Source organism: Leptonotus elevatus, chromosome 4 (assembly GCF_054856555.1).
Source record: "Leptonotus elevatus isolate MCC_2025b chromosome 4, RoL_Lele_1.0, whole genome shotgun sequence".
Classification (NCBI taxonomy): domain Eukaryota; kingdom Metazoa; phylum Chordata; class Actinopteri; order Syngnathiformes; family Syngnathidae; genus Leptonotus; species Leptonotus elevatus.
The window spans coordinates 1,292,557-1,316,293 of record NC_141242.1 but is presented as its reverse complement, the minus strand read 5'-3'; the positions used below and the strand labels follow the sequence as shown (position 1 = coordinate 1,316,293).

The window sequence follows — 23,737 nt, the reverse complement described above, 5'->3', positions numbered from 1 at the left end:
ACAAATAAATAAAAACAAATTTCAAAGACAAAATAAAAAAATGTCTTTGGAGAGTCCCAACAAGTCCAAAATCAGACCCGACTAAACACAGACAACATTGAAACTAGACTGGACTTAATTTGGACCGGTCACTCACACTGGACTCGATTGAGTCGACTCAAGCGTCAAACCGTGCTTGACTCCAAATTCAGACCCGACTAAACATCAACAACACTCACACCGGGGCTGGACTTGCCATTCAGATTAATTACCAGCAGGACTTCGGCTGGAGACCCAACAGATTTCACTTAGTTCAGACTCAACTAACTCCATGTGGACTCAACACTGAGACGAGACTTCATTTGGACTCGTCACTCAGATTGGAATCTACTAGGAATTTTATGAGAAGACTCAGTAGGTAGACATAACTCCAAATACAGTCCCGACTAAACAGAAGGCAGCACAGAAACTAGACTTGAGTTGAACTTTTCATTCAGACTGGAGTCTTGTCACATTTTGACTTTTCAAATCAGCAGACCGAACGCTATTCCAAAGTCAGACCCAACTAAACGGACTCGACTCTGAAGACTTGACGGGAGTTGGGCCTGTCATTTCATCAGAGTGGATTCTACGAGGACTCACAATTAGACGCAACATTCAGGCCTACCTCAACTCCAAATTCAGACCTGACTAATCATGGGACTTGACACTGAGACTTAAGTGGGACTTCTCATTCAGACTAGACTCTAGCAGGACTTTGACATTCAGACAAAACAGATTGACCTAAACTCCAAATTCAAACCCGACAAAACTCAACAAATGAGACGAGACTTGAGGTGGATTTGTCACTCAAACTCTACGAGGACTATTAGACGAAACAGTCAGATCTAGCGCTTCTCAGACCCAACTAGGCCCTCAGGCCTTCTCCAAATTCAGACCCGTCAAAACGTTGACATTGACGTGGAGTTGGTCTTGTCATTCAGTAGGACTTCGACGCAACAGTCAGACCTAACAGGACTCTAAAATCAGACCCGACTAAAGCGAGTCAACCGTGATGCCAAAGTGTTTGCGTATCAGTTTCTCTCATCAACACAACCCGATCAGACCCGCTGAACGGAAGACGACGAAGAGGAAAGGAAGACGCTCGAAGGTCCGAGGCGGTCGGCCTACGCGGAGCAGGCGGGCGCCAGCTCGTCAAACATGGCCGCCTCCTCGATGCCTCGAGCAAACAGTTGGATCAGCTGCCGATGCACTCTGGAAAATAACAATAAAGGACACAAACACAAATGTAACCGAGTAAGGAAAGAAAAAACTTTCGGGAGGGCAAAGTTAGTGGAAAAATGTTAATCTTTCAAAATAAAGTGTTTTTTCCCCCCTAAAGAATAAAGCTATATTTTATTTTAATTAAATCCAATTTTCAGGTAAAAAGGCATGTTTGGATCAGGAAAAAAAAAGTGATTTTTTTTAGCAGTTAAGTCATATTTTTGATGGGAGGAGAAGTATTAATCTTTCAAGAAGAAAGTTGTATTTTTCAGAATAAAGCCATACTTTTTTGTAACTTTTAAACAATCACATTTTTTAATCGTAAAAACAAAACATTTCATGGTTATAATGTCAACAATGTCGGCCAACCATCTGATTTTGTTGTGGTGCGGCTTGCGTGAGGCTGCGGGAGCCGACCTGACGTCGATGGCGGCGTGCGGGAGGATCTCGCCGTCGCAGTTCCAGCTGCTGAAGGCGGGCGCGCAGCCGCAGGCCGGGTGGTCCCGGCAGATCTGACCGAAGATCTGCCGCTTCCCGTCCAGCAGGTCCAGCTCCAGCTCCGAGTCGCTGCGGCAGTGGCGCGGCGCGAAGCGGAAGCGCCGCACGCGGTGCACCTCCACGAAGGACAGGTCGAACTGAGGGAGGGACGCACGCAGACGGACGTGGAGACGGACGTGAAGACGGACGTGAAGACGGCGAGCGAGCGAGCGAGAGAGAGAGAGAGCGCCGGATCAGGCGCTCACCTGGTCGTTCTTGTTGGTGTGGCGGAGGAGGTGCCTGAGGAAGTTGAAGCGGGAGCACTTGCGCACCAGGATGAGGTCGGCGGTGCCGTCGGCCAGGTGGGCGGCGGGCGACAGGCCTTTGGGGCTGCGGGGGCACGCGCAGCTCATGCTGGCCGCGTTGATGGCCAGGAACTTGCCGCGGATCGTCCGCCAGCCGCCATCTTCGCCGTAGTCCTTTTCTGCAACGGAATCACACGCTTGTTGCGACGTTGGGATTTGGTGCGGTGTTCACGGCCCCCCCCTTGTAATATATATATAATAAGATCTCATTTGTGCATTTTCATTTGTGTGCCACAGATTTTTTTACCTAAAAAAACAAACAAACCCCAAAAAACTAATCATTTCAAGAAATTCTTTCCAAAAAATAATTTCTGCAAGTGATTTTTTTGTTTTTGTTGAAAAAAAAATATTTTTGGAAGGATTTATTTTTATTTTTAATTAAGATAGAAAGAACAAAAAAATATGTAATACAATTTTCTATCTTAATTTAAAAAAAATATATTTCCTTTCCAAAAAAATCTATCTAAAAAAAAAAATCACTTGTCTTCAAAAAATAATTTCGGCTCCCCCCCAAAATTTTTCCCAAAAGCCTTTAAAAAAAATTTGTATAATTTTTTTTTTGAATAAAATAATGAAAAAATCCTCCCCATTCCCCCCTCAAAAATCTCTTTAATACAAATTTCTATATTAATTAAAAACAAAAATCTATTTCCTTCCAATTTTTTTTAACTAAAAAATAAATACATCACTTTTCGTCAATAAAATTATTTGCCTTCCAAAAATATTTATTTATTTCTAAAAGGCTTTAAAAAATCCTCCCCATTCTTCTCCTCAAAATTATTTTAATACAATTTCCATCTATATTAAAAAAATAGATAATTTTCCTTCCCCAAAATATTTTTTGTAACTAAAAAAAAATAATCTTAATCATTTTCTTCAAAAATGTTTTCTTTATGAAATATTTTATCTTAATACAAATATTATTTCATATTTTTTCTATATATAAATATTTTCCCCCAAGATCTCAAATAACAAGAAATATACATTTGAACTGACAAAACAAATTTGATTTAAAAACTTTTTTTTCTTCCCCACCCTCAAAAAAATAAATAAATCGATGTTCCTGAAAAATAATCTATTTGCAGATCCGATTTTCGGAATCTTGTTCAAATGGATTTTGAGAGACTGCAGGTGAAGTACCGCTGCACTCCTCGGGGTCCATCCGGTACACGCTGGCTCTCTCCGGCAAGAGTTTCTTGCCGTCCTGACAAACCGAACAACTGCAAAAGAAAAGCAAAACATTTCACGAGCGTCCCGGCACAACACACATTTTTGCTTGACACCTAAAACCCTCATTTGTGATTGAAACCCTAAGCCAGGCTTGAACCCCTCCCTTTACCTGAAACGAGGGCTGGGCAATAAATCAAATGCATTCAATTAATCGTCATAATAAAAATGGAATTGTTGAAAATGAGCTAAATCGTGCAATTGAGGTCCATCTTATGAATAGCAGTTTTTTGCGCAAGCTACGAATGTTGAGGTTATGTTCAAATTGAGTTAAAATCTGTATGCAATATTGTTGTGAATATTTTGCCCAAGATTTGTTTTTGAATAAATGACATCTTTAAACAAACGTTTGTTGGGTTTATGACATTGATCAAAACCAATTCAAATCATAACCATCCAGAATGAAATACGAATGCAGAATCCGTATCGCCCGCCCGGGTCGACCTTCGCGAAAGGCCCCGAAAACTCTCGTTTGCGTCCGTCCTCACCCGGATCGACACCTGGACGCGTCCCTGGGCGCCCCCGCGCCGCCGCCGGCCGGCAGGTAGGACACGGTGCCCTCGTAGTGGCGGTGCGTGAGGAACATCTTGAGCCCGGCCAGGTCGTACCTGGCGGGGCCCATCCACCGCTTCCTCTCGCTGTCGGTCAGCACGTCGCCGTAGAACCCGTAGCCCAGCAGCGACACCGAGTAGCGCAGGAAGGCGTCGTCGTGGTGCACCGAGCACACGTCCAGCGCTTGACTGTCGCCTGCCGAGTTCATGACGCGGTTACGCAAACGGGCGACTCTGCTGCTGCTGCTGAACGCGCGGCGCGGCGTCCGACTGACTGACCCACGATGATGTGCAGGGCAGAGGTCACGGGGTCATTGGTGCCCACTGTGGCGAAGCAGATGCAATCTGTGGAACCTGAAAGATTCAAAAATGGAATGATTTCAAAAAAGGATTGCTACGATTAACGAACCGATCAATTATGGTGATTATGAAACAAGCCAAAACGAGCTCGCTGGCAACCAAGCAACATAAAAAAAAAAAGAATAATCAATAGACTCAATTTTCCTTTTCAAGCCTGATATCGATTCATAAAACCATGAATATCTCTTTTTTCCCATAAATTCATAAGAAAGAAAGTAGAATTTTAAAGGCCGGATTTTTTTGGGGACTGTTTCCTTGAAATGTACTGTTCACATCAATTTTAATGTTTTTTTTTGCCTTTAATTGACAGGACAGCTGAAGAATTGATAGTTGAACAAGCGCTATGGGAGCTAGCGAGCTAGCTAGCTAGCTAGCTAGCACCTAGGGCTAAAGCCAAACCGTGGCAGGGTTTTTACTTTCGGACCTGGATTTGCCACCTCTGCCAACCAACCAATCTACTTAACAAACCGACAAACAACCGACCTACCTAATAAATTGAGCGCGTTCATTTCGAGTTTATAGCTCCTTTAACGCCGCTAATATTTGAATACGAAAAGATCCACCCGCCAGCGAACCCAACTCGCTAACAAACAAATGCATCGAAACCAAACCCGAAAAGGGGCGAGTTAACTTCCAAGTCCAGTAACTAACACTAACTAAGTGTGACGGCAAAGAGCCGAGCGGCGAGAGCGGCGACCTGCTGGTATGATTCCGATGCGGAGCGAGCAGGCGGCGAGCGCCTGCTCGGGCCTGTTGACGTCCAGGCCGGCGTCCTTCTGCGTCCGCCACACCAAACCGTGCACCATCTCGCTGAACATGCCGTCGCCGCCCACGCACACGACGCTGGCGAGGGGAACGCACACGTTAGCGCCAGCGCCCAAAGCCGAAAGCCGCGCCCGCTCGGCGCTCACTCACCCGTCGTACTTCTTTAGCTCCGCCTCCTCCCTCAGGTGGTCCCGGGCGTGATTGGCGTACTCCGTCACTATGGCAACACGCACGCACGTTAGATGCCAACAGGTTAAACACGGAAATCAAGGAAACATTTCATTTGTTTCTTTTGATTACTTTTGGTTTCCCAAGCAGCAGAACTGCTCGATTATGAAGAAAATAGGAATCGTGATTTGGATACAAAACAAGAAAATGTTTCAAGTTAAAAATATTAAAACCAATAAAACTATTTGAAACAAATTATGCAAGTTCCTTTTTGGATGAAACAAGATGAATTCAATTAAGGTGAAGTCGATTTCACAAAGCAGGTTTGGTGACAACTCTGGGTCAAGAAATCCTGAAACGCGGGAAACTGCGTTTTCCGTTTCAGAAAGGGAGGTCAGTGAAAGCAGAGGAAAAGAGGTAACTCGAACCCGTGCCATAAAAAGAGCTCATTTAAGCTCTGGGTCAGTTACCGTAGCAACATGTTCCATGAACCAAACCTGGTCGGTTGCAGCTTGTTCCACAATGACGCTCGAGCTTTTCTCTGTCCCCGCCTCCTTTCGGCCACACATGACATTTCATTTCCTCATTCATAAAGTCGGCTGCGGCGGGTTTTTGTGTAAATATGCCGATAGTCTCTAGCGTAAAGTCCACCAACATGGCGTGTCCTTCTGACAACGACCCTATTGATTGAAGGTGTCGCAGGGAATTCAATAATCGTGGCGAGATTGTCATCAGACCGCGCGTCGAAACGCTGGCCTTTCCTTTTCGAGCGATCCCGTTTTCACATCGCAGTCCATCATCGACATCAAACGCAACCGAATCCGTCCTTACATTCGCAACATCTATGGGGAGCCGCCGCGGTGTTCAAATTCCCCGCATGATAGCATTAAGATTTTCAGTTGAGAAAGGTAAAAAAAAATATATATATATATATATATATTTAATACTTAATATTTAATAATAGGGCGGCACGGTGGCTGACTGGTTAGCACGTCCGCCTCCCAGTTCAAAGGTTGTGAGATCAAGTCCGGGCTCTGCCCTTCCTGGGTGGAGTTTGCATGTTCTCCCCGTGCCTGCGTGGCTTTTCTCCGAGTACTCCGCTTTCCTCCCGCATTCCAAAAACATGCATGGCAGGTGAATTGGACACTCCAAATTGTCCATAGGTGCGATTGTGAGTATGGTTGTTCGTCTCTGTGTGCCCTGCGATTGGCTGGCAACCAGTTCAGGGTGTGCCCCCGCCTACTGCCCGAAGCCAGCTGGGATAGGCTCCAGCAACCCCCGCGACCCTTGTGAGGACAAGCGGTACAGAAAATGGATGGATATATTTAATACACTTATAAAATAAAAAATACAACGCAAGGCACTCTGCGCTTGCCCGTTGCCATGGCGACTCGACGAATCGGCCAATCGGGGCTTTATATTGTTTTGCTTTCTTATGATCGGAGATCGGAAATGGTTGTTGTTGTTTTATTGAAATGACATCGCCTATGCTGAAGAAGAAGGTAACGACCAATCGCGGCTCACCTCTTCTCTCGGTTTGGTCAGCAAAATGAGCCATGATTGGTCGTTACCTGAACCCTGAGCACCTGCGATGTCTTCAGTTGACAGTGGAAACGTTTCTTTTTAAAGGCATAAATTGTTCATGAAAAATAATGAAGTTGTCACATTCATTCTGGACAAAATATTCACTTTTTTTTACGGCTGAAAATGCCTCAATGGGTCGAGTATCCTTTTAATTGTCGCTCGCTATAATTGACTCCATTTTTGAAGGCGGGAGCAAATGTTTGCTATTCGCCAGGAGAATTATTAGAAAGTCAGGCCCACAGCGGGAAGCAGAACTTTGCGGTTTGCGTGCAAGTCTGGCGTACCGATGACGTGCGCGCCGATGCCGGCGAGGGCGAAGAGCGGCGCCGCCTTCTGCTGGTAGACGCGCTTGGCCTGCCGCTTGCCGCCGTACGGGTTGATGTACACCAGCAGCTGCGTCGGTCTGCATCCTGCAGCAACACAACGCGACAACACACATGTGACAACGCTGCATGTGTGTGCGTGTGTGTGTGTGTGTGCGTTGAGGTACGTACTGATGGCTGCCAGCAGCTCTCTGATGGCGCTCACCCAGCAGCGGCACAGCGCCGCCTGTGGACAGGTGAAGGTGACGTCAGCGCACCGCCAGCGGTGCTGCCGACACCTCTCCACGTACGACACTGTGGCGCAAAACAACACCATTCATCGTATGCGCATCGTTTGCTTTGCCATTTTGTAGACACGATCGTAGCACTGCCGTTTTATTAACCCGACCGACAAACATGGAGGCGCAGCGCATCGAACTAACATACTAAGCACCAAACTAACAACCTACCTACTGTTAAGTTATTAACATTGTTTTTCAGTTTCAATTTATATTTTAGCCGTTTTGGATTTAGTTAACTCAGTATAGGCTCAATGAATAGAATTGTATTCTTACTTTCATGAGGAAGGGCAACGAGTTCATACATTCATTCGCTATCTCTAAATGGGAGGGCCGGTCTCTACTGGTCGGAAGGGAGTCAGGCTTATTATTATTGTATTTTTTCTAATCTGATTTATACCCATGGGAACAGATTCTCTTGTATTCACTGAGTTGTGGGCTGATGGGAGGAGACTTCTAGTCTCCCACTTTTTTGAATAAATATTGATGCCCCACGTTGGACGAGACAGAAAAACCTGATAGAACACGGCTTCAGTGTCGTCAGCCTTTTGTCCTCAGAAGCTTCTGATAATTATTTACCTTTGCAAAGGGACTTCTTCACCAGAATCTCACCATTCAGTTAATTGAACACGCAAAGAGTACAATACTTAATATTGTCTACTCTAACAAAACCTACCTAGCCAATCAACTAAGTTACACACCATTAGAGTTGCTAAGTAACAAGCAAACTCAGTGGCTAACTGATTCGCCAACTAACCAACATATTCTCACCATCAAATGAATAACTACCTAGATACCTGGCTAGCTAACCAACATACTCACTAAATAAGGAAATAACCAACCTAACCAACAAATGATTGTAGTTTCTAAATAACAAAACAATTATTGGATAATTAACCAATCAGAATTATAAGATACTCTCTAACTTAGCAAGTAACTAACTAAACACTAACTACATGAGTACAGCCTACCTACCTACCTAACTAACTAATCAGCCAACTAAAGAAGATACTTGTTAACTAAAAGGCAGACTCATTGCTTAACTGACTCGCCAACTAAACTGCCAACATATACTCGCCAACTATAACTAACAACTAATCTACGGTAACAATTAACCGACCAAGCAAGCTACACATTTGATCAATGAAAAGGGGAAAAACTGTCGCAGAAACCAAATCGGACCAAATCTCGTGCATACAAAAGGCCACGTTGAATTTGACCACATTGACTTTTGTGCAGGCAGTTGACGAGTTCATCTTCAGATGAACGAGACAAATCATCATCATCATCATCTTCATCCGCGTTTGTTTTTGTCACCTGTGAAAGAGCGCCTGCAGTCTTTCGTTTGGTTCTCTCTGATCTTCTTCCAGCTGCCGTCGTCTCGGTTGCTCCTCTGCTCCTCTTCCTCTTTGGCCTCCTCCTCTTCCTCCTCTTGCACGCTGATGATCTCTGACACGCACACGCTGTGGCACACACCTGCCGCACACACACACACACGGGCAAGTCATTAATACTGAGACGCTGTTATTTCCTGGTAAAATATTCATGTGACTAAGACGTGAGCGAGGTCTTAACTTCCTTAGTTTCTTGATTGTGGAACAACGTGATGAATAAATAAAACTCATGACATCACTATCATTGAATTATTACACAAGAAACTAACATAGTAACTTTAGTCAAAAAGTCGGAATGTTCAATTAATTATAGTAATTTTATGCATTAAATATATATAATCGGCATTGCAATCTGTATTTTTTTCCGCCAAAAATCGGTATTGGCATCAGGCTAAAAAAATGCAGTTGGTCAAGAAAATAAGCTTTTTTTCAAGAAAATAAGCTTTTTTTCAAGAAAGATCTGGCCAGGACTAGCAGCAGCAAAAACACAAAGTTACAAACTTACGAAGACAGACCAAGCACAATTTACAAAAGCGCAACATTTTGGATAAAACCATCAATCAGTCATAGTTAAGATTATAATTTTCAAATAGCCAAAACAAAACATGGAAACGGTTTCCATGTCTTTCAATTGACGGCTCAAAACGTTTAAGGACAGCAGTTTCTGGACTTCAGCGTGACGCAAGCGCGTCGACGCAGTGAAACTGAATATGAGAGAACTGAGCCGAGAACTCAGCAGGCAGGAGGACAACAAACATTAAAGATTCACAAACGGGTTCCACTATTTCAGCTGTCGCCATGGCGACAGGACTGATGTCGGTAGGGACAATTCAGGATCAATAACCCAGCGAAAGCATCATCCTTCAACTATTTAAGATCTTTGAAGACGTAGCGGCACTGGGTGGCAAAGTTAAAATAGCCGGTTTGACCTTTTTTAACTCAATTAGCAGTTGTGTGGAGTCAACGTCCATAGAGATGAAACGATCACTGTCGGATGCAGCGTTTGCGCAACAAGCCTTGTTAGAATGGACAATTCCAAACATCCGGCGGCCATTTCTGATATTTCTCCAATGCAAATGCTTCCTTTACAAAGTGTAAACAAGCGTCGTGACTCGTAATGTCTTGCTTTTGCCTGTGACTAGCATACAAACCGCGCAGATTGTTATAGTCGTCAAACGAAATCTCATCACATTTTGAAATCAAAATCATCCTCACAAATCAAATTACAACCGTCTAAAGTTCAATTATTTTCAATGAGGGGTCATTTCACCGAGTTGACCGCCATGTTGGCTTGTGACGTAAGCTCGGATTTATCAATTGACCAATCAGAGCTGTTCACAATAAAGCCAAAAATAATAATAATCTGAGCTGTTCACGGCAAAATAAAAGTTGCCGGCCCTCCTCAAAATAACCACTGCCAATATTGAAATACAGTTTACAATATTGTATTACAAAACAGGACAAGTACATCAATATATACGACGGCGTATTAGGGCCACGTATAAATATATATTTTTTAAAAGGCAGAGGCAATATTCCGAGAAAAAAACTCGCAAATTTGACACTTTATAAAGTGTCAAATTTGCGACTTTCATAGTGACAGATTTGCGAGGAAAAAAAATCAGAAACTTACGAGAAATACACGTAGCGTAGCTATAGTCAAATCATGTGAGGATTCGTTGGTGGTAAATGGGACACTGTTTATAAAATGAAAAGGCAGGATGGAGACAGATACATTCTCAAATTAAAACTTTACTCGTCATTCACGGCAGCCAGAGCGACAACAATTCTTGATCCCCTTTCAGCTAACTAACACGATCCAATCAGAAGCTAGCATACTTTAGGTAAATGCAAGTGAATGACGGAGAGCAGCAGATTCGATACATCAATTTAGATATTTGTACAATTCTTTTTATGAATGTGTAAAAAATAATTCTGAAAACATAAACGTACAAGTAATTATACATTTGAACTTAAATGCTTGATCGTCTGGTTGTGGACCTTCGCAAAGCGAGGCGTCTTTGTCGCTGGCAAGGATCTCCTTATTTGGAAACCCGACCGAAAAGTATTGGCACAAACGTCCGAATCGTACGCTCCGTGTATTTTACGTAAGTTTTTTTTTATTTTGTTGCAAATCTGCCATTATACAAAGTGGCACATTTGCGAGAAAAAAACTCGTAAATTTGCGACTCTATAAAGTGGCAAATTTGCGATTTTCTCTCTCTCGGAAGACTGCCCCCCCCCCCCGCCCTCTAAAAAAAAAAAATATATATATATATATTTATACGTAGCCCTAATACGCCGTCGTAGAGATGACACACTTCCTGTTTACTCAATTTTATTTTTATTTTTAATTTCAAGTCACACGGCGCTTTTGGTTGATGGCACGTGGCTAGTTACGTAAGCGGATGCTGATGAAAAGTCGAACATAAGCCGTGTTGTATGAATTTAGACATTTACATTTTTATTTTTTTATTCGTTGTTAGCTCTTCGTGTCTTGTTCGCCACGTCGAGTGTATTGGAGTGTGTCCAGAGGGACAAAGGAGGACGACAAATGTCGAGACACGATTCGGCTCGTTTGAGGTCTTACTGGGTCTGAACGGATGGTACACCGGGCTGGAGGTTCGCCTCTTCCAGGTGAGCAGGGACCGGCACAAGCTCACTTCGTGGCCGACATTGCGGACGCGCAGCTCGGACAAGAGCAACAGCCTCGCCGGCCTCTCCATCGGACCGGTTCCGTCCGTCCTTCAGCGTCAGGCCCGGGGAAAACGTTACCTCCGATGGGCCATGTCGTCTCCGTGAGCCGCTTCCACCTCAAACGGCCAGGAGCGGACGTTTAACCCCAGAAGATTAAATGGGAATTTCAGCTAAATGGCCACCAAGTAGCGGATAGCGCTCAAGTTGTTTTTCTCTCCCCCAGAGATAGCGGGTACTTACCGGAAGTGGGAGTGGCCTGACGATGCATTCAAGTGCAGGTGTAAAACTCGGGGATTCGTTCGTTGTTTTGTTTTATTTATTTTTTTCTTTATCTTTCGGACACATTATTACAGGTTACATCGATCACATAATATAATTTGCAACATTGACATCCGAAAGAAGGGCTGACGGGTAGAAGCCATGACTTATTAGTAACCCGCGTCCTTGATTTCTCAAAACAAAAATAAAAATAATAAATTCATTGCTGATCACGTTGTAAAGACTAATTTCATATTTAACTGTTATTTTGTACTTCTAACATAATTACATTTGAATACTATAAGAATGAATAAACATTCTTTAAATATTTTTGAAGTACCCACGAGTATCATTTGTTAGTACATATTAACGAAAAAGTAACGCTGCAATCACATTTTCCTATAATACCTGAAAGCATCTCCGCTCCTCTATTTTAGTGGTAAACAACATATAGCACGCGGGCCACATGTGGTCTTAATTAGCCGTTTTCCCCCAAATTGGATTAATACACATTTGATTACTTTAAAAAAAATATATACACAATTGTACTCATATTTATCAGTTATTTTTTTTAAATTAAATAATTGGTTAATTATAACGAAAGCATAAACAATATAATTTAAAACTATATTCATTTGTCGGCCCCCCCCCCGCCCCCTTTAATTTAGATTAAATGCATTTAGAGTTAGAAAAAGAAAACAATTTTATCCATGTATCAAGACTAATTTACACACACTATGAATATTAGCCGACATATCCGAGAATACTTCACTTGAAACCAAATGATTAGATCCAGTACTGTTATCAGACTGCGAGACTTGGCTGAAACAGCAGGGGGTGCTGTTGAACTCCAAGAGTCTATGGGATTTTGTGGCAGCAAACAGACTGGATGTCACGTGATTGCAATGAGAGGGATTTAATCGAGCTCATGAAAGGTCACTTGGCAGGTCTTTCCTTCACTGTGATTGGTCCGACCGCGACCTCCTCTTCCCATTTCGTACCTGCAATATTCAAGATTAAACAAAAAAAATAATACACATTTTAACAAACTTTATCAGGCTGATGCTATTTTGCACAACTCATAGCCTCAGCAGATTTTTTATATCCTGTCTCAAGACGTACCCGTTGCACTGAAGCGACTCTGGTTTTCTGTCACTCGCTGCCAACTTCCTGTCCCGCAGTCCGTGTCACAGCAGGAACATGCCTCATGGACCCCGCTTGCCTCAGTCCACCTGCTGCCCCCCCCCCCCGCAAAACACACACACACACACACAAGCACTGCAACTTCACAAAACAGAATTGGACTGCAAAATTATGAAAAAAGTTCCTTAAAATTTTTTTTTTTATCAAGTTTTTAATTTTTTTTTTAAAAATAATTTCTATTTTAAATATTTTAATTTGGTGATAATTGCATGTAGCATTTTTATTAATAATATTTGTACCGTTTTGACAGAATTTTACTGTGCATATTATACACAGTCGATTTACATTACATTCAACTTTTATGAAATGATTTTATCATCAGTGTGTTATACTTTCACATTTGTACAAGTACTGGAACACCAGAACTTTATTTGGGGGTAATCAGCAATATTTAAATGGCGACAGCGACAGGTGTGTGCTGATATAAGTTTGAATGTGATTGTTTAATTTGGAACACATCATCATCATCCACTTAGGAGGCGCTTTTCACACTGCACTTAGCAGGAAGCAGCGCTGTTGACGGCGATGCCATTCATTGTTCATGTGAGGAGGGGCAAAAAAAAGACGTAGACTATTACTAGTAGATAATATACTATTGATGAGCGGAATTGCCAAAAACTCCTCCAGTCATTTTGTGCTATTTTAGCAGACTGACTTACATGCAACAACGGTGAAGTTTTATGCTGCATTCAGGGAAACTTGAAATTCGGAAACTTCCGCCATTTATGTTTGACTGGACCCATTTGAGGATTTCCTAAACTCCGAGTGCCTCATTTGTGAATCCGTCTGGACTTTGCGTGAACGGGCGCCACGTGAAGGTCGGCGGCTCACCCGTTGGCGAAGGAGCAGGCCTTGTTGGCAGAATCCGCCGGCAGCGCCGTCGCGGGCACGGCCTTCAAGCTGCAGGTTATGTAGAGCTGACGGAAAAGAAGCGGGAAGTATTCTAGCCGACGGGGGGCGGGGCGGCGGTTGGGTCGGAAGGTGGACGGCGCGAGCGTCTCACCGCGCCTCTGTCGTCCTGCTGGAACTTGAATGCCTCCACCTCAAACTGCAGACGGCCATCTTGCGAGCGTGGCAGGAAGCGGGAGCTGGAGCCCGTCACCTGACTGTCAAACAGGCACCTGAACAAAACACAACAAAATAAAGATAGACCAACATGTTTTTTTCAGGGCTGATACTCATGCCGATTACGAGCGGGGATGCAACGAGAACGGCAATATCGTCGATAGTAAAACTGTCACAATATCGTCATCGTCATATTAAAAGCAGCACATCTGTTCAAAAAGTCAGATTGAGTTCCAATTGTGCAGTTCTAGCACCCTCTGCTGGCAGTTTAGTTTGCATAAGGCGTGATGTTTGGATATCGTTCCACCTTAATTAGTAGTCAAGGAGGCCGATAAACGATATTTGAAGCCGATATTCATTTTGAGTAAAAAGAGGGAGGGAAAATATTGGCGTCAACATTATTATTATTATTATTATTATTTTTTAAATACAAATGGCAATCTTGACTGTTGTAATGTCTTAAAGCATGTTTATTGAACAATTTTTCAGACTTTTCAAAATGTAGATGTCTTGTTTTTTTGTAATCTTTGACAAACTTTTAAATTTCTAACAAAACGTTCAGGGAGCTCCCAAGGTTATCAGCACGTCTTAAAAAATTACATGGAAACAAGTAAATATCATAGCTCTATAGTTTTCTACAGTTAATATTTTTTTCGCCAAAATTTAAAAATGGCTGAAATCTTACACTTTCACATTTCTTAGTTTTAATGTCGAACAGAAACGTATGATTCCGAAGCTTCCCAGCATCTCTCATCAAGTGAACTGAAAATGTAAATAAATAGCTTTAGATTGACCTTTTAATCGGCCGTCAGATTTTAAACGCCGATATTTGCCAAAACGCCCAATAATCGTCTGTCCCTAAAAACAAAACCTCGCCAACCTGGCTGGGAACCGACTCACCCGCTGTTGCCCAGGAAGGCGTAGCGAGGGACCGTGTCGACGTTCCTGACCACGGTAGCGACGCAGCTGTCCACCGTCACCCCGAGGGGCGCGTGGTGGAACTGCTTGACCGACACCTCCAACTTCATCATGTCGCCCAGCAGGAAGTGAGCGGACGGCCGAGCGAACTGCCAGTCGTCTTGAGAGAGGACCAAACGAGGACGAGCCGGGGGCGTCACCTCAAACAATTTGCCGTCGAACCCGAAAAGGCGCTCACCAGTCATCAGCCTCAAGGAGAAGTAAAGGCTTTCCTCAGAAACGTCAGAGTGGCTGAACGGGGTCCAGGTGGGATTCAGGAAGCTGCTGCTCACCTCGTGCTTCCTAAAAAGGACGTAAAAAAAGCCGGGTGGGCAAAAGCGGAACCCGCCGTCGCTCGCTTGATCTTTCACGCTCCAGAGACGATTTAACTTGATAAACGAGTGAAGCGAGGCGACGGAATGAAATCAAGCTGCGAGTACTTGAGTGGAGTCCCACCTCTGGTATTGACACTGGAGGCTGACCGTGACCTCTCGGGTCCGGACGATGGGCGTGTCTCCCAGAGGAGAAGGCGTGTACTGCAGCGTGAAGACGTAGACGAAGGACTCCTCAGACATCTGAAAACGGGTCGGCTTGCATCATGCGGCCATCATTTTCATCACAACCAGGTCACAGGTGCGCAGATTCCAAAAGCTTCCCAGGCCAGCTGCGAGACATCAGGGGTGCTCAAGTTGGGTCCTGGAGAGCCCCCCATCCATGTTTCTCTCCACTAACACACCTGATTCATGATCAGGGTCGTTATCGGGCTTCTGCAAAGCTTGCTTGTTAGTTTCGGCTGTGCTGCAGGAGGGAATCATGGAAAACTGGCAGGATAGGGGCTCTCCGGGACCCAACTTGAGCACCCCTGCTCTACAGCGACTCCGAGGCCTACCCGGAGGTCGACCCTGGGTTTTGCAGTGGCAGGAATTTGAGATCCGTAGATTCCCAAGCCACCTTCTGGATCTTCTCTATTTGTAGGAAGATCCTTGCCCAAAGGGTTGTGGGCCAAAAAGGGACCGACCCAAAGTTTTGGGGGTTCTTCAATTAATGCGACCCAACCTTCTGGGTTAAATAACTCAAAAAGTTGGGTCGGCTGATTTTTTTACTCAAATCAATTGGGTTATTTAAGAACTGCAAAAACTTGGGTCAAATGAAAAGCCCACAAAGCCAACCCCAGCAAACTGGGTTGGCTTTTGGGTCATTGATTTCATTTGAGCCAACTTTTTATTAAACTCGACTAAGCGCAACTTCTGCAGAAATTGCGTGGGAATGCTAATAGCTGAAAAAAGCGCCACCTAGGCATGCAGTACCCTCCATTCATTTAGATGGAAAAGTGAAACTATGAGTCAGTTGGTATAAATGTATATCCCTTAGCATACAGCATTACAGTCGGAGGTGGGAATCGAACCTGCAACCTCCTGGTTACTGGCAATTGACCAAATGCGCCACTGAGCAGTAGAATAAGCCGACTTGTAATGATGGACGCTTGTATGGATGGAAGCGGGACTTGGAAAAAGTTCAATGTCAGTCCCATTTAACACGAATGGGCGAAAAGTTGATATTTAACGTTTAATTGTGCAAATACTGCAAGTAATGTGGAATTAAACAATAAATACCCAAGATGGCGTGAATTTTTGAAGCAAGGAAATATGATCTCGCAGTAGTTTCACGGCAAAAAAAAAGTGTTGAATAAAAATCACAACATTTGTGGTTCCAGCATTCCCACAAATGAATAACCCACTTATAATATTATAATTATAAAATTCTCATAACCAATTTTAGGGTAGTTTTGTTTCAAAAAGTTGTGTTGGTCCATTTTGGGTTAGTTTTTACCAAACTATTTTTAGAGTGCAAATTATTTTCCGGCCTTAATCTGTTCTGGATCGATCTGGGAATTCCCAGATCAGCCGGCTAATACATTTCCTGTTTTTCAATTGGTATTTGGACTATTCTGAACCTTTTGGGAGTGCAAGTGGAATGCCTCCAAGGTTTCTCCCTGGTGAGGCTTCAGGGAAAAGCGAAGACAAGCTATTAGGACAAAGTACAGGGACTTGACGAGGTCTCACAGCCGTCCAAGACTAGCAACTTCAAATGTCAGGCGGCATGGCTTAGTGGTAGAGCGGTTGTCTCAGTCCAAGTCCAAGATCTTCGGATCCAGCAGGAAACTCACCAGCAGCCGGCTTCCGCACCCGTGCAGCTCCGACTCAAAGATCAGGACCCGGTCCCGAGCGTCTTCCCCCACGGCGGGACAGCCCCCAAGCGTGACGTCGGCAGCCTTGGCCAGCCGAGACATCCCCAGGAGGTCTCGCTTGGCCTCCACCCGGATGGACTTTTCCTGGCAGATGACCAGGACGCCGTCGGGCTTCTCGGGAGGCTTCAGCTCAAACTGCGGCGGGAAGCGCGGCTCCTCTTCCGCCGGCGGGAGCGGAGACCGCCAGGACAACGCTTCGGCCACCGAACGCTTCTCTCGAGTGGCATCTGTGGATTGGAGATATCGCAAGTCAAATGATTCTCCTTTGTAACTCTACAAGACTATTTCATCAATTAAATACAGCACGGTCAATGAACGTAACACGTTTTCCCAGCAACCATGAACGTAGCAAACGATTCCCGAACCCTTGAAAACATTAGCGCTGCTAGCTAGCGTCGGTGCGCTGCCATCAAAAGCAATCGCGTCTTGAAAACCTCGTTAAACGAAAGAATGGCAAAGCGGAGGAAGACGACGTGTCGGCTACAAAACCAGGAAACCGTAAAAAGCGTTTCCGTGTTCGCTTGTGAATGTTTCATTCCATGTACAAAAATGTCGTGAATTATTAAAACATGTTCAACTTATTAATGAGGAAAGTGCGGAAACGCTTTACCTGCTGCCTGCCGGACTTTCGGCCTCAACTTCAAGTCGCGGGCCGAGGCTAATAATGCTAATGCTAATGCTACACATAAAATTGCCTTGTTAGTAGCCATGGTGACGATGTTCTGCTTTTGCGTGAATTCCTTTTTTGGGACAGGCTCATCTGAGCAAGCAAGCCAATATTGCTCATGATAGGCTCCTCCCACTGGCTGATTGCGCCGCTTCTCCAGCTGCGCCTCATCCACACGCTGATTGCCAGGTGGATGCGTGCTGCGTTCACGACCGCACAAAAATGGGAAATTAAGACCTCTGACTCGGGAAAGCAATCGGAACGCTAAAAGGCTACAAAAGCTAACTTGTGAGCCACTAGGCCATTGTGTTGTGACAGATTTGTTATTGATATTTACTGATAAATAATTTTTAAAAAACGTTTATTTTTTTTCATCCGAAAGGGGAAAATCGATCCAGTTGTGCTAGGACACCATAATATTATACTTTACATCTCATGTATGCTATTCGTTAGCCTGTGTTTGTTAGCATGAAGCTACTTTGACTTTCCTGACAAAGACAAACGATTTGCGACATGACATCTGGACAACATGGCTGACTTGTCCGTCATCCGCGTGCGTTTCAAGGTGACCAGCGGGAGAAATAATCACAATTTTAAAAAAAAAATATATATATATATATTTTTTTAAACCACACTGGCTAAATGAATGGCAGCTCACTTTTAGTTCAACTCCGCAAGTGTGTTTTGTGTTCTTAACTCATTTCATGCAACGTCACCATGCTAACAATTTTTTACTTTTGTTTAGTTTTCCTTCTTCTTCTTTTGTACACTTAGAGCAAATCAAATGATCACGTAAAACATTTTGTCCACACGGTGGAAGGATCATATGCACTAACGTGAAATATTATGTAAGATGACATCCTTTTTTGTTTAGTAACTTCTGTTGATGCGTGTAAATGTTGTGAGACTCTGACCTATACACACACACGCACACACACACACACACACACACACACACACACACATTTAAAGGTCAAGTGTGCATGCTGCTTGTTTTTCACAAACAAGACTTTTGTTTTTTTTGGGGGGGTTTGAATGTTAAAAAATGTTTTATGCATAAGACGACGTACTTTGGACTTCATTTGTTCACTTCATGTGGATCGATGACATCACTCACGCCTCCTTCAAGGAGGACATAAAAAGGACAAAGTATTCATCAAGCGGAGCAAAACAACTCGTAGCAGACTCAAGACGATTCAGTTGATATCGGTTCACCGACTAAAACTTTGACTCGTGATTCGGTCGTGTTGTTCGCTGACTCAAATTAGGGAACCGGCTGGAAACGGCGGACTCAGACCATCACTTTTGTGTCGATTTACTGACTCAAGTAAACAACGTCTTTGTAAATAGAGAAGATTCCGATGAATTCGATGAATCGGTTTTATTGGCTCAATTTAGCGGACTCGCTGCAAACGTATCAGATTCAGTTACTGACTGAAATGAAAACGATTCAGTCGAGTCGCTTCACTGACTTGCGTAATCGGGCTCGCAGTCAACACCGAAGACTTCGATGGTTTTTCTTGCGTCGATTCGCCGACTCAACGTTAAGACTCAGAAAATTCGGTCGTGTCGTCTCCACATGATGACGTCAACGGATCGGAGCCAAGAGGCGAGGAAGTGCCCGCCTCCCATCGCGCTTCGCACCTCATCAACGTTTCAGGTGTAAACACGACGACGCAACACGACCTGCCTCCAAGACGCATCAACGGCAGTTGACGCTTCCCCCGCCCTCCTCTAGGGGGGGCCGCCGCACACTATGAAATATTGACCTAGTTGAATATTTGAGAGGGAAAACAGGAAGTTCCCTTGGGCGCTTGTTAGCATCAAATATGAAAAACACGGATTCCAACAAAGTCGACTCCGACGGTTCGCTTTCCTAACTCAACAAAGTTGTTCATTTTGCATGACATGGCTGACATGTCACGTGCCGCGGTTTAATGTTACGAGTGGTCGCACAAGACGCTCAAAGGCTCCAATATAGAAAGTTTCAATAATTGATTCCTTTATGTAAAGTGGAGCAATTAGACAGAAAGCAGAACGGAGAGAGCCTCGTCACAACAACAGGGAACGTAAAAGAAATAACATTTGATCGTTCACTTGAAAAACAATTGTGACACATCTCGCAGGTTGTCCTTTTCTCATTTTGTGTTTTCAAATGAAATCTCAAGGCTTATTTAATAACTAGAAAGGATAAGAAATTCACGGTTGGTGTCGCTAACGTTTGGTGTTACTTATTTATTATTATTATTATTAGTTGGAGAAAGGTGGGTTAAAACAAATATTAACCCATTGCAAATACAAATCGACATGTGTTACACTATTATTATTATATTAGTTTGAAGAGAAAATATATCACAAACGATCTGATCGATCAAATTAAAGGTCACGCATGCGCACGGCCAACCAGACTTTTTTTTTTTTTTTTTTTTACTCTGCTTTTTAACATGAACAGTATTAGGACATCACACCGCAATTCGAAGTTTCGAACTTTTCTCGTTAACATTCACAATATTAGAAAATAATCCATAGACTCAATTAATTTGGATTCGGCACCGCTGTGACGTCATCGAGAAGCGAGAGCAAGTGAGCTTGTTTCTTTCTCGCCTCATCTTCTTCACTCAACAAGCTCCGGCGTCTCCCTCACTTCCACCGACCGACCGACCGACCGACCCACCGACCGACCGACTTCTTCGACCTCCGGTGCGGGTCCGCGACGCCTGCGACAACATGCCCGGAGCGGACCTCCGTGCCGGCGTGGGTTGCTCGGTTTAAACTGTAAAAGTTTCCATTTTTGTTTTAGCATACGCTTATTCGTGGATTTTGTGACGTGCGCGCGGAATGCCGCCGCCGCCGCCGCGTACCTCCGACGGATCCGACCGGGGTTGGTCTCGGTCCGGCCGGTGATCCCCACTTTGGACCTCGGACGCTGCCGGGCCTCCCATGCAGCTGCTCCGGCTGCTGTTGCCTCTGAGCGTCGCGGGCATCTGCTGGTTCCTTCTGCGCGCGCTCCACTGGCACGACCTCCGCCAAGGTGCGTCCATCACAACACGTACCCCCAAAATCTGGAATGAATTACGCGTTGGGGTGACATTTGAAACTTGACATTTGAAACATGCTTGACTCGAGGTGTGAAGCGAGTGTTGCACATTTTCTTCTTCAAACTTGACTTTTAACGAGCTTGACATTAGCAATTGAATTGCTCATATTGATTTTGAAGACGAGTGAAGTGGGCTCGTAGAGCGCCACCTTGCGAGAGCGTGATGAGAGGCAGGAAATGGAAACTTCTGGGAGTTTGTCGCCGTTTGTGTTGAAGTACTGAAGAAGCAGTCCACTCAAGATTGTTATTGATTTCCTATCGGCTCCACTTTGTGAGTCCTTGGACTCCTGGTCCTTGAGGGCCCGAGAGTCCTGCAAGGTTTTGGACGTTTCCCTTCTCCAACACAGCTGATATATGATCAGCTCATCAGCAAGCTCCGCATAGGCCTGATAACGATCCTGTTGATTGGAATCCGCTTGAGTTGGAAGAGGGGAACCCTCCAAAACCTGCAGGACTTCGGCCCTCCAGGACCAAGCTTGCACGTCCCTGATCTCGTGTGTCGACTGTCCAATTTGTATCCAGTGCGTTTCCGCTTGTTTTTCGAGATAGCATCCATGAGCATATCGACAATTTCTTAAAATAATCCCGTCATTTTTCAGATTTTGTGTATTTTTGACTCAACAGTTTTTCTGAATTTCACAGGATTTTTTTTGTCATAAAAAAATATTAAAATAATAATAATATATAAAAACATATTCTTAAAAACAGCATCAGCTTCTGTTTTTTTAGAGTAATTATTATTATGATTATTATTTTGACCTCTGAACTCCAAATGACTTGTTGCAGACTCGCTAATGTCCCGCATACGTCCAACGTACCTTCAACTTGATCACTTAGTGGCTCAGTTGAGGTAAGGCATGTAATTAGCAACACACGCAGTATTGGTCATGTTTTATGCTTTTTTTACTGTATGCTATCATTCTGATGTTTATCGTTTAATGAAGCACGTAAGTATACGGACATGTCAATCAATCGGCGTGGTACGCTAACAGTTACATTTCTACGGAAGCGTATTGCATGCGGGAAAGTGTCCGCAATTAGTGAGTCTGCAACAAGTCACTTGGAGTTCAGAGGTCAAAAAAAACAAAAACAAAATACTTTTTACCCCAGTTTTTATGATTTTTTTTCTTGTTTTTCGTATTTTTTAATGACAGAAAAAACAGAAAATGTTCAGAAAAACAGAAAAAAACAAAAACAAGCCCCCCACCACAAATAATTAGTCAATTAGTGAATGCAATACGCTTTCGCACTTAGGCAGTTCTTTTAAGAGGGTGACGATATGTTACATGAACTCTGCCTAGCAACAAGTGACTACAGAGCAGGAAAACTATTGTGAACAATTGTATTGAATTATTTTTTTTCTATTGATCCATTTCAGTGGAATTTTCTGATCAATGCCAAATGATCGCCGTCGTCTTTGTGATGGCGACGAGCAACAATTGCATCTCTCGGCCTGCCGTCTAACAAAATGGCTGACGCAAACCGTGCTCCAAAGCTGTCATGTGACACGTCGAGCCGTTGCAATTTCCCGCGCTAACGTGTACGTTGCGAGCGATGTCCAACGAGCGCTTTCCAATCAAGCTTTTCAATTCTCGGTTAAGGTTTCACATCAACGTTTGGAAGTGAAAAGCAGTTTGAATTTGCCTTTTCCAGAAATGCGAGCATTATTATGTGCTGTGCAGGCCACGTCGGGGCGGGCGTCTGCGAGGTGCTGACGCTGGAGCGAGACGGCGGCCACCCCAGACGAAGCGTGGCCCGGCAGACGGCTCGCTGCGCCTGCGTCCCGGGACGAATGGCCGGCACCACCCGAGCCCGACCCGCCTGCGTGAGCGGTGAGAGCCGGCAACTGCAGTCGCCGCGCTTCTCGCGCAAAAGCGACACAGCGAAAAACGCCAAAATCACGTTTCTTTCTACAAGTCCCACACGCCTCTTCACTGCTTTAGTCACTTAGTTAGTTAGTTATGCTACTGGAAAGTTGGTTACTTAAGCAATTAGCTCGCTTTAAAGTAGATAAGCTGTTGGGTAGTTTAGGGGGTTTCCTCCGTCCAGCTGGTAAAAATGTGTTTGTTTGTTGGGCTGTTGGTTAGTTAGTTGATTAGGTAGTCTGGGTAGTTAGCTTTTTAGTGTGGTTAGTAGTTAGACGTCTAAGTTAACTAGGTACGTATTCTCTTAGTCAAGTAAATGGACTGTTGGGTAGTTAGCTAGTTAAACAATTTGTTAGATGCGCTTCTGGGTAGTCAATTGGTGGTTAGGTAAGCAGGCTGATGGGTAGTTAGTTAATTAGGTGTTAAGTTTATTGGTTGAGTAGTTTGACTGTGGGGTAGTTGGGTTAATTAGGCTGTTTGTTATGCTGGATTCTGTAGTTAGGTAATTGTTGACTAATAATTAACTAACTAGAATTTATTGGTTAGGTAGGTAGTTCAGCTGTTGGGTAGTTTAGGGGGTTTCCTCCGTCCAGCCGGTAAACTTTAGTAAATTAGGTAGTTTGTTTGTTGCGCTGCTGGTTAGTTGGTTGATTAGGTAGTCTGAGTAGTTAGCTTTTTTTGTGTGTGTGGTTAGTAGTTAGGCGTCTAGGAAGTGGGTTAATTGGGTACGTATTCTCTTAGTCAAGTAAATGGGCTGTTAGGTAGTTAGCTAATTAAACAATTTGTTGGTTGGGCTTCTGGGAAGTTAATTAGTAGTTAGGTAAGCAGGCTGTTGGGTAGTGGGGTTTTCGTGTGGTTAGTAGTTAGGTGTGTGGGAAATGGGTTAATTAGGTATGTATTCTTTTAGTCAAGTAAATGGGCTGTTGAGTAGTTAGTTAGCTAGCTA

At 44.0% G+C, this 23,737-nt stretch overlaps 2 protein-coding genes across 2 annotated transcripts in view; both read right to left on the bottom strand.

The window, feature by feature from the left end:
• The window catches only part of LOC147174924 (ceramide kinase-like), a 13,078-nt gene extending 1,381 nt beyond the window's left edge, over positions 1 to 11,697 (bottom strand). The window contains exons 1-12 of the mRNA XM_086073185.1: positions 11,325 to 11,697; positions 8,658 to 8,816; positions 7,234 to 7,356; positions 7,024 to 7,149; positions 5,138 to 5,204; positions 4,920 to 5,065; positions 4,142 to 4,216; positions 3,800 to 4,058; positions 3,225 to 3,304; positions 1,986 to 2,203; positions 1,660 to 1,877; positions 1 to 1,233 (exon numbers count right to left, since the gene is read on the bottom strand). The exon at positions 1 to 1,233 is cut by the window's left edge and continues 1,381 nt beyond it. Coding sequence (XP_085929311.1) covers positions 1,146 to 1,233; positions 1,660 to 1,877; positions 1,986 to 2,203; positions 3,225 to 3,304; positions 3,800 to 4,058; positions 4,142 to 4,216; positions 4,920 to 5,065; positions 5,138 to 5,204; positions 7,024 to 7,149; positions 7,234 to 7,356; positions 8,658 to 8,816; positions 11,325 to 11,460 — 1,695 coding nt within the window. The 5' untranslated portion in view covers positions 11,461 to 11,697 and the 3' untranslated portion in view covers positions 1 to 1,145. The remainder of the gene's footprint in view (positions 1,234 to 1,659; positions 1,878 to 1,985; positions 2,204 to 3,224; positions 3,305 to 3,799; positions 4,059 to 4,141; positions 4,217 to 4,919; positions 5,066 to 5,137; positions 5,205 to 7,023; positions 7,150 to 7,233; positions 7,357 to 8,657; positions 8,817 to 11,324) is intronic.
• Positions 11,698 to 11,738: 41 nt separating this feature from the next.
• LOC147174923 (zona pellucida sperm-binding protein 3-like) lies at positions 11,739 to 21,488 on the bottom strand. Its single transcript, XM_086072695.1, has 9 exons — positions 21,398 to 21,488; positions 20,691 to 20,891; positions 17,082 to 17,389; positions 15,371 to 15,489; positions 14,858 to 15,217; positions 13,896 to 14,013; positions 13,724 to 13,809; positions 12,812 to 12,924; positions 11,739 to 12,690 (listed from the first exon to the last, which is right to left on the bottom strand). The coding sequence occupies exons 1-9, from the start codon at positions 21,486 to 21,488 to the stop codon at positions 12,626 to 12,628; spliced, it is 1,461 nt and encodes a 486-aa protein (XP_085928821.1). The 3' UTR covers positions 11,739 to 12,625.
• Between the last annotated feature and the right edge of the window lie 2,249 nt (positions 21,489 to 23,737).

Coding starts and splice junctions, on each gene's coding strand:
- LOC147174923 (XM_086072695.1), bottom strand. CDS start 21,488: ATGCTCATGGATGCTATCTCGAAAAACAAGCGGAAACGCACTGGATAC. Junction 20,892..21,397: donor ATCAGGGACGTGCAAGCTTG/GTCCTGGAGGGC, acceptor AATTCATTCCAG/ATTTTGGGGGTACGTGTTGT. Junction 15,218..15,370: donor CTCCAGTGTCAATACCAGAG/GTGGGACTCCAC, acceptor CGTCCTTTTTAG/GAAGCACGAGGTGAGCAGCA.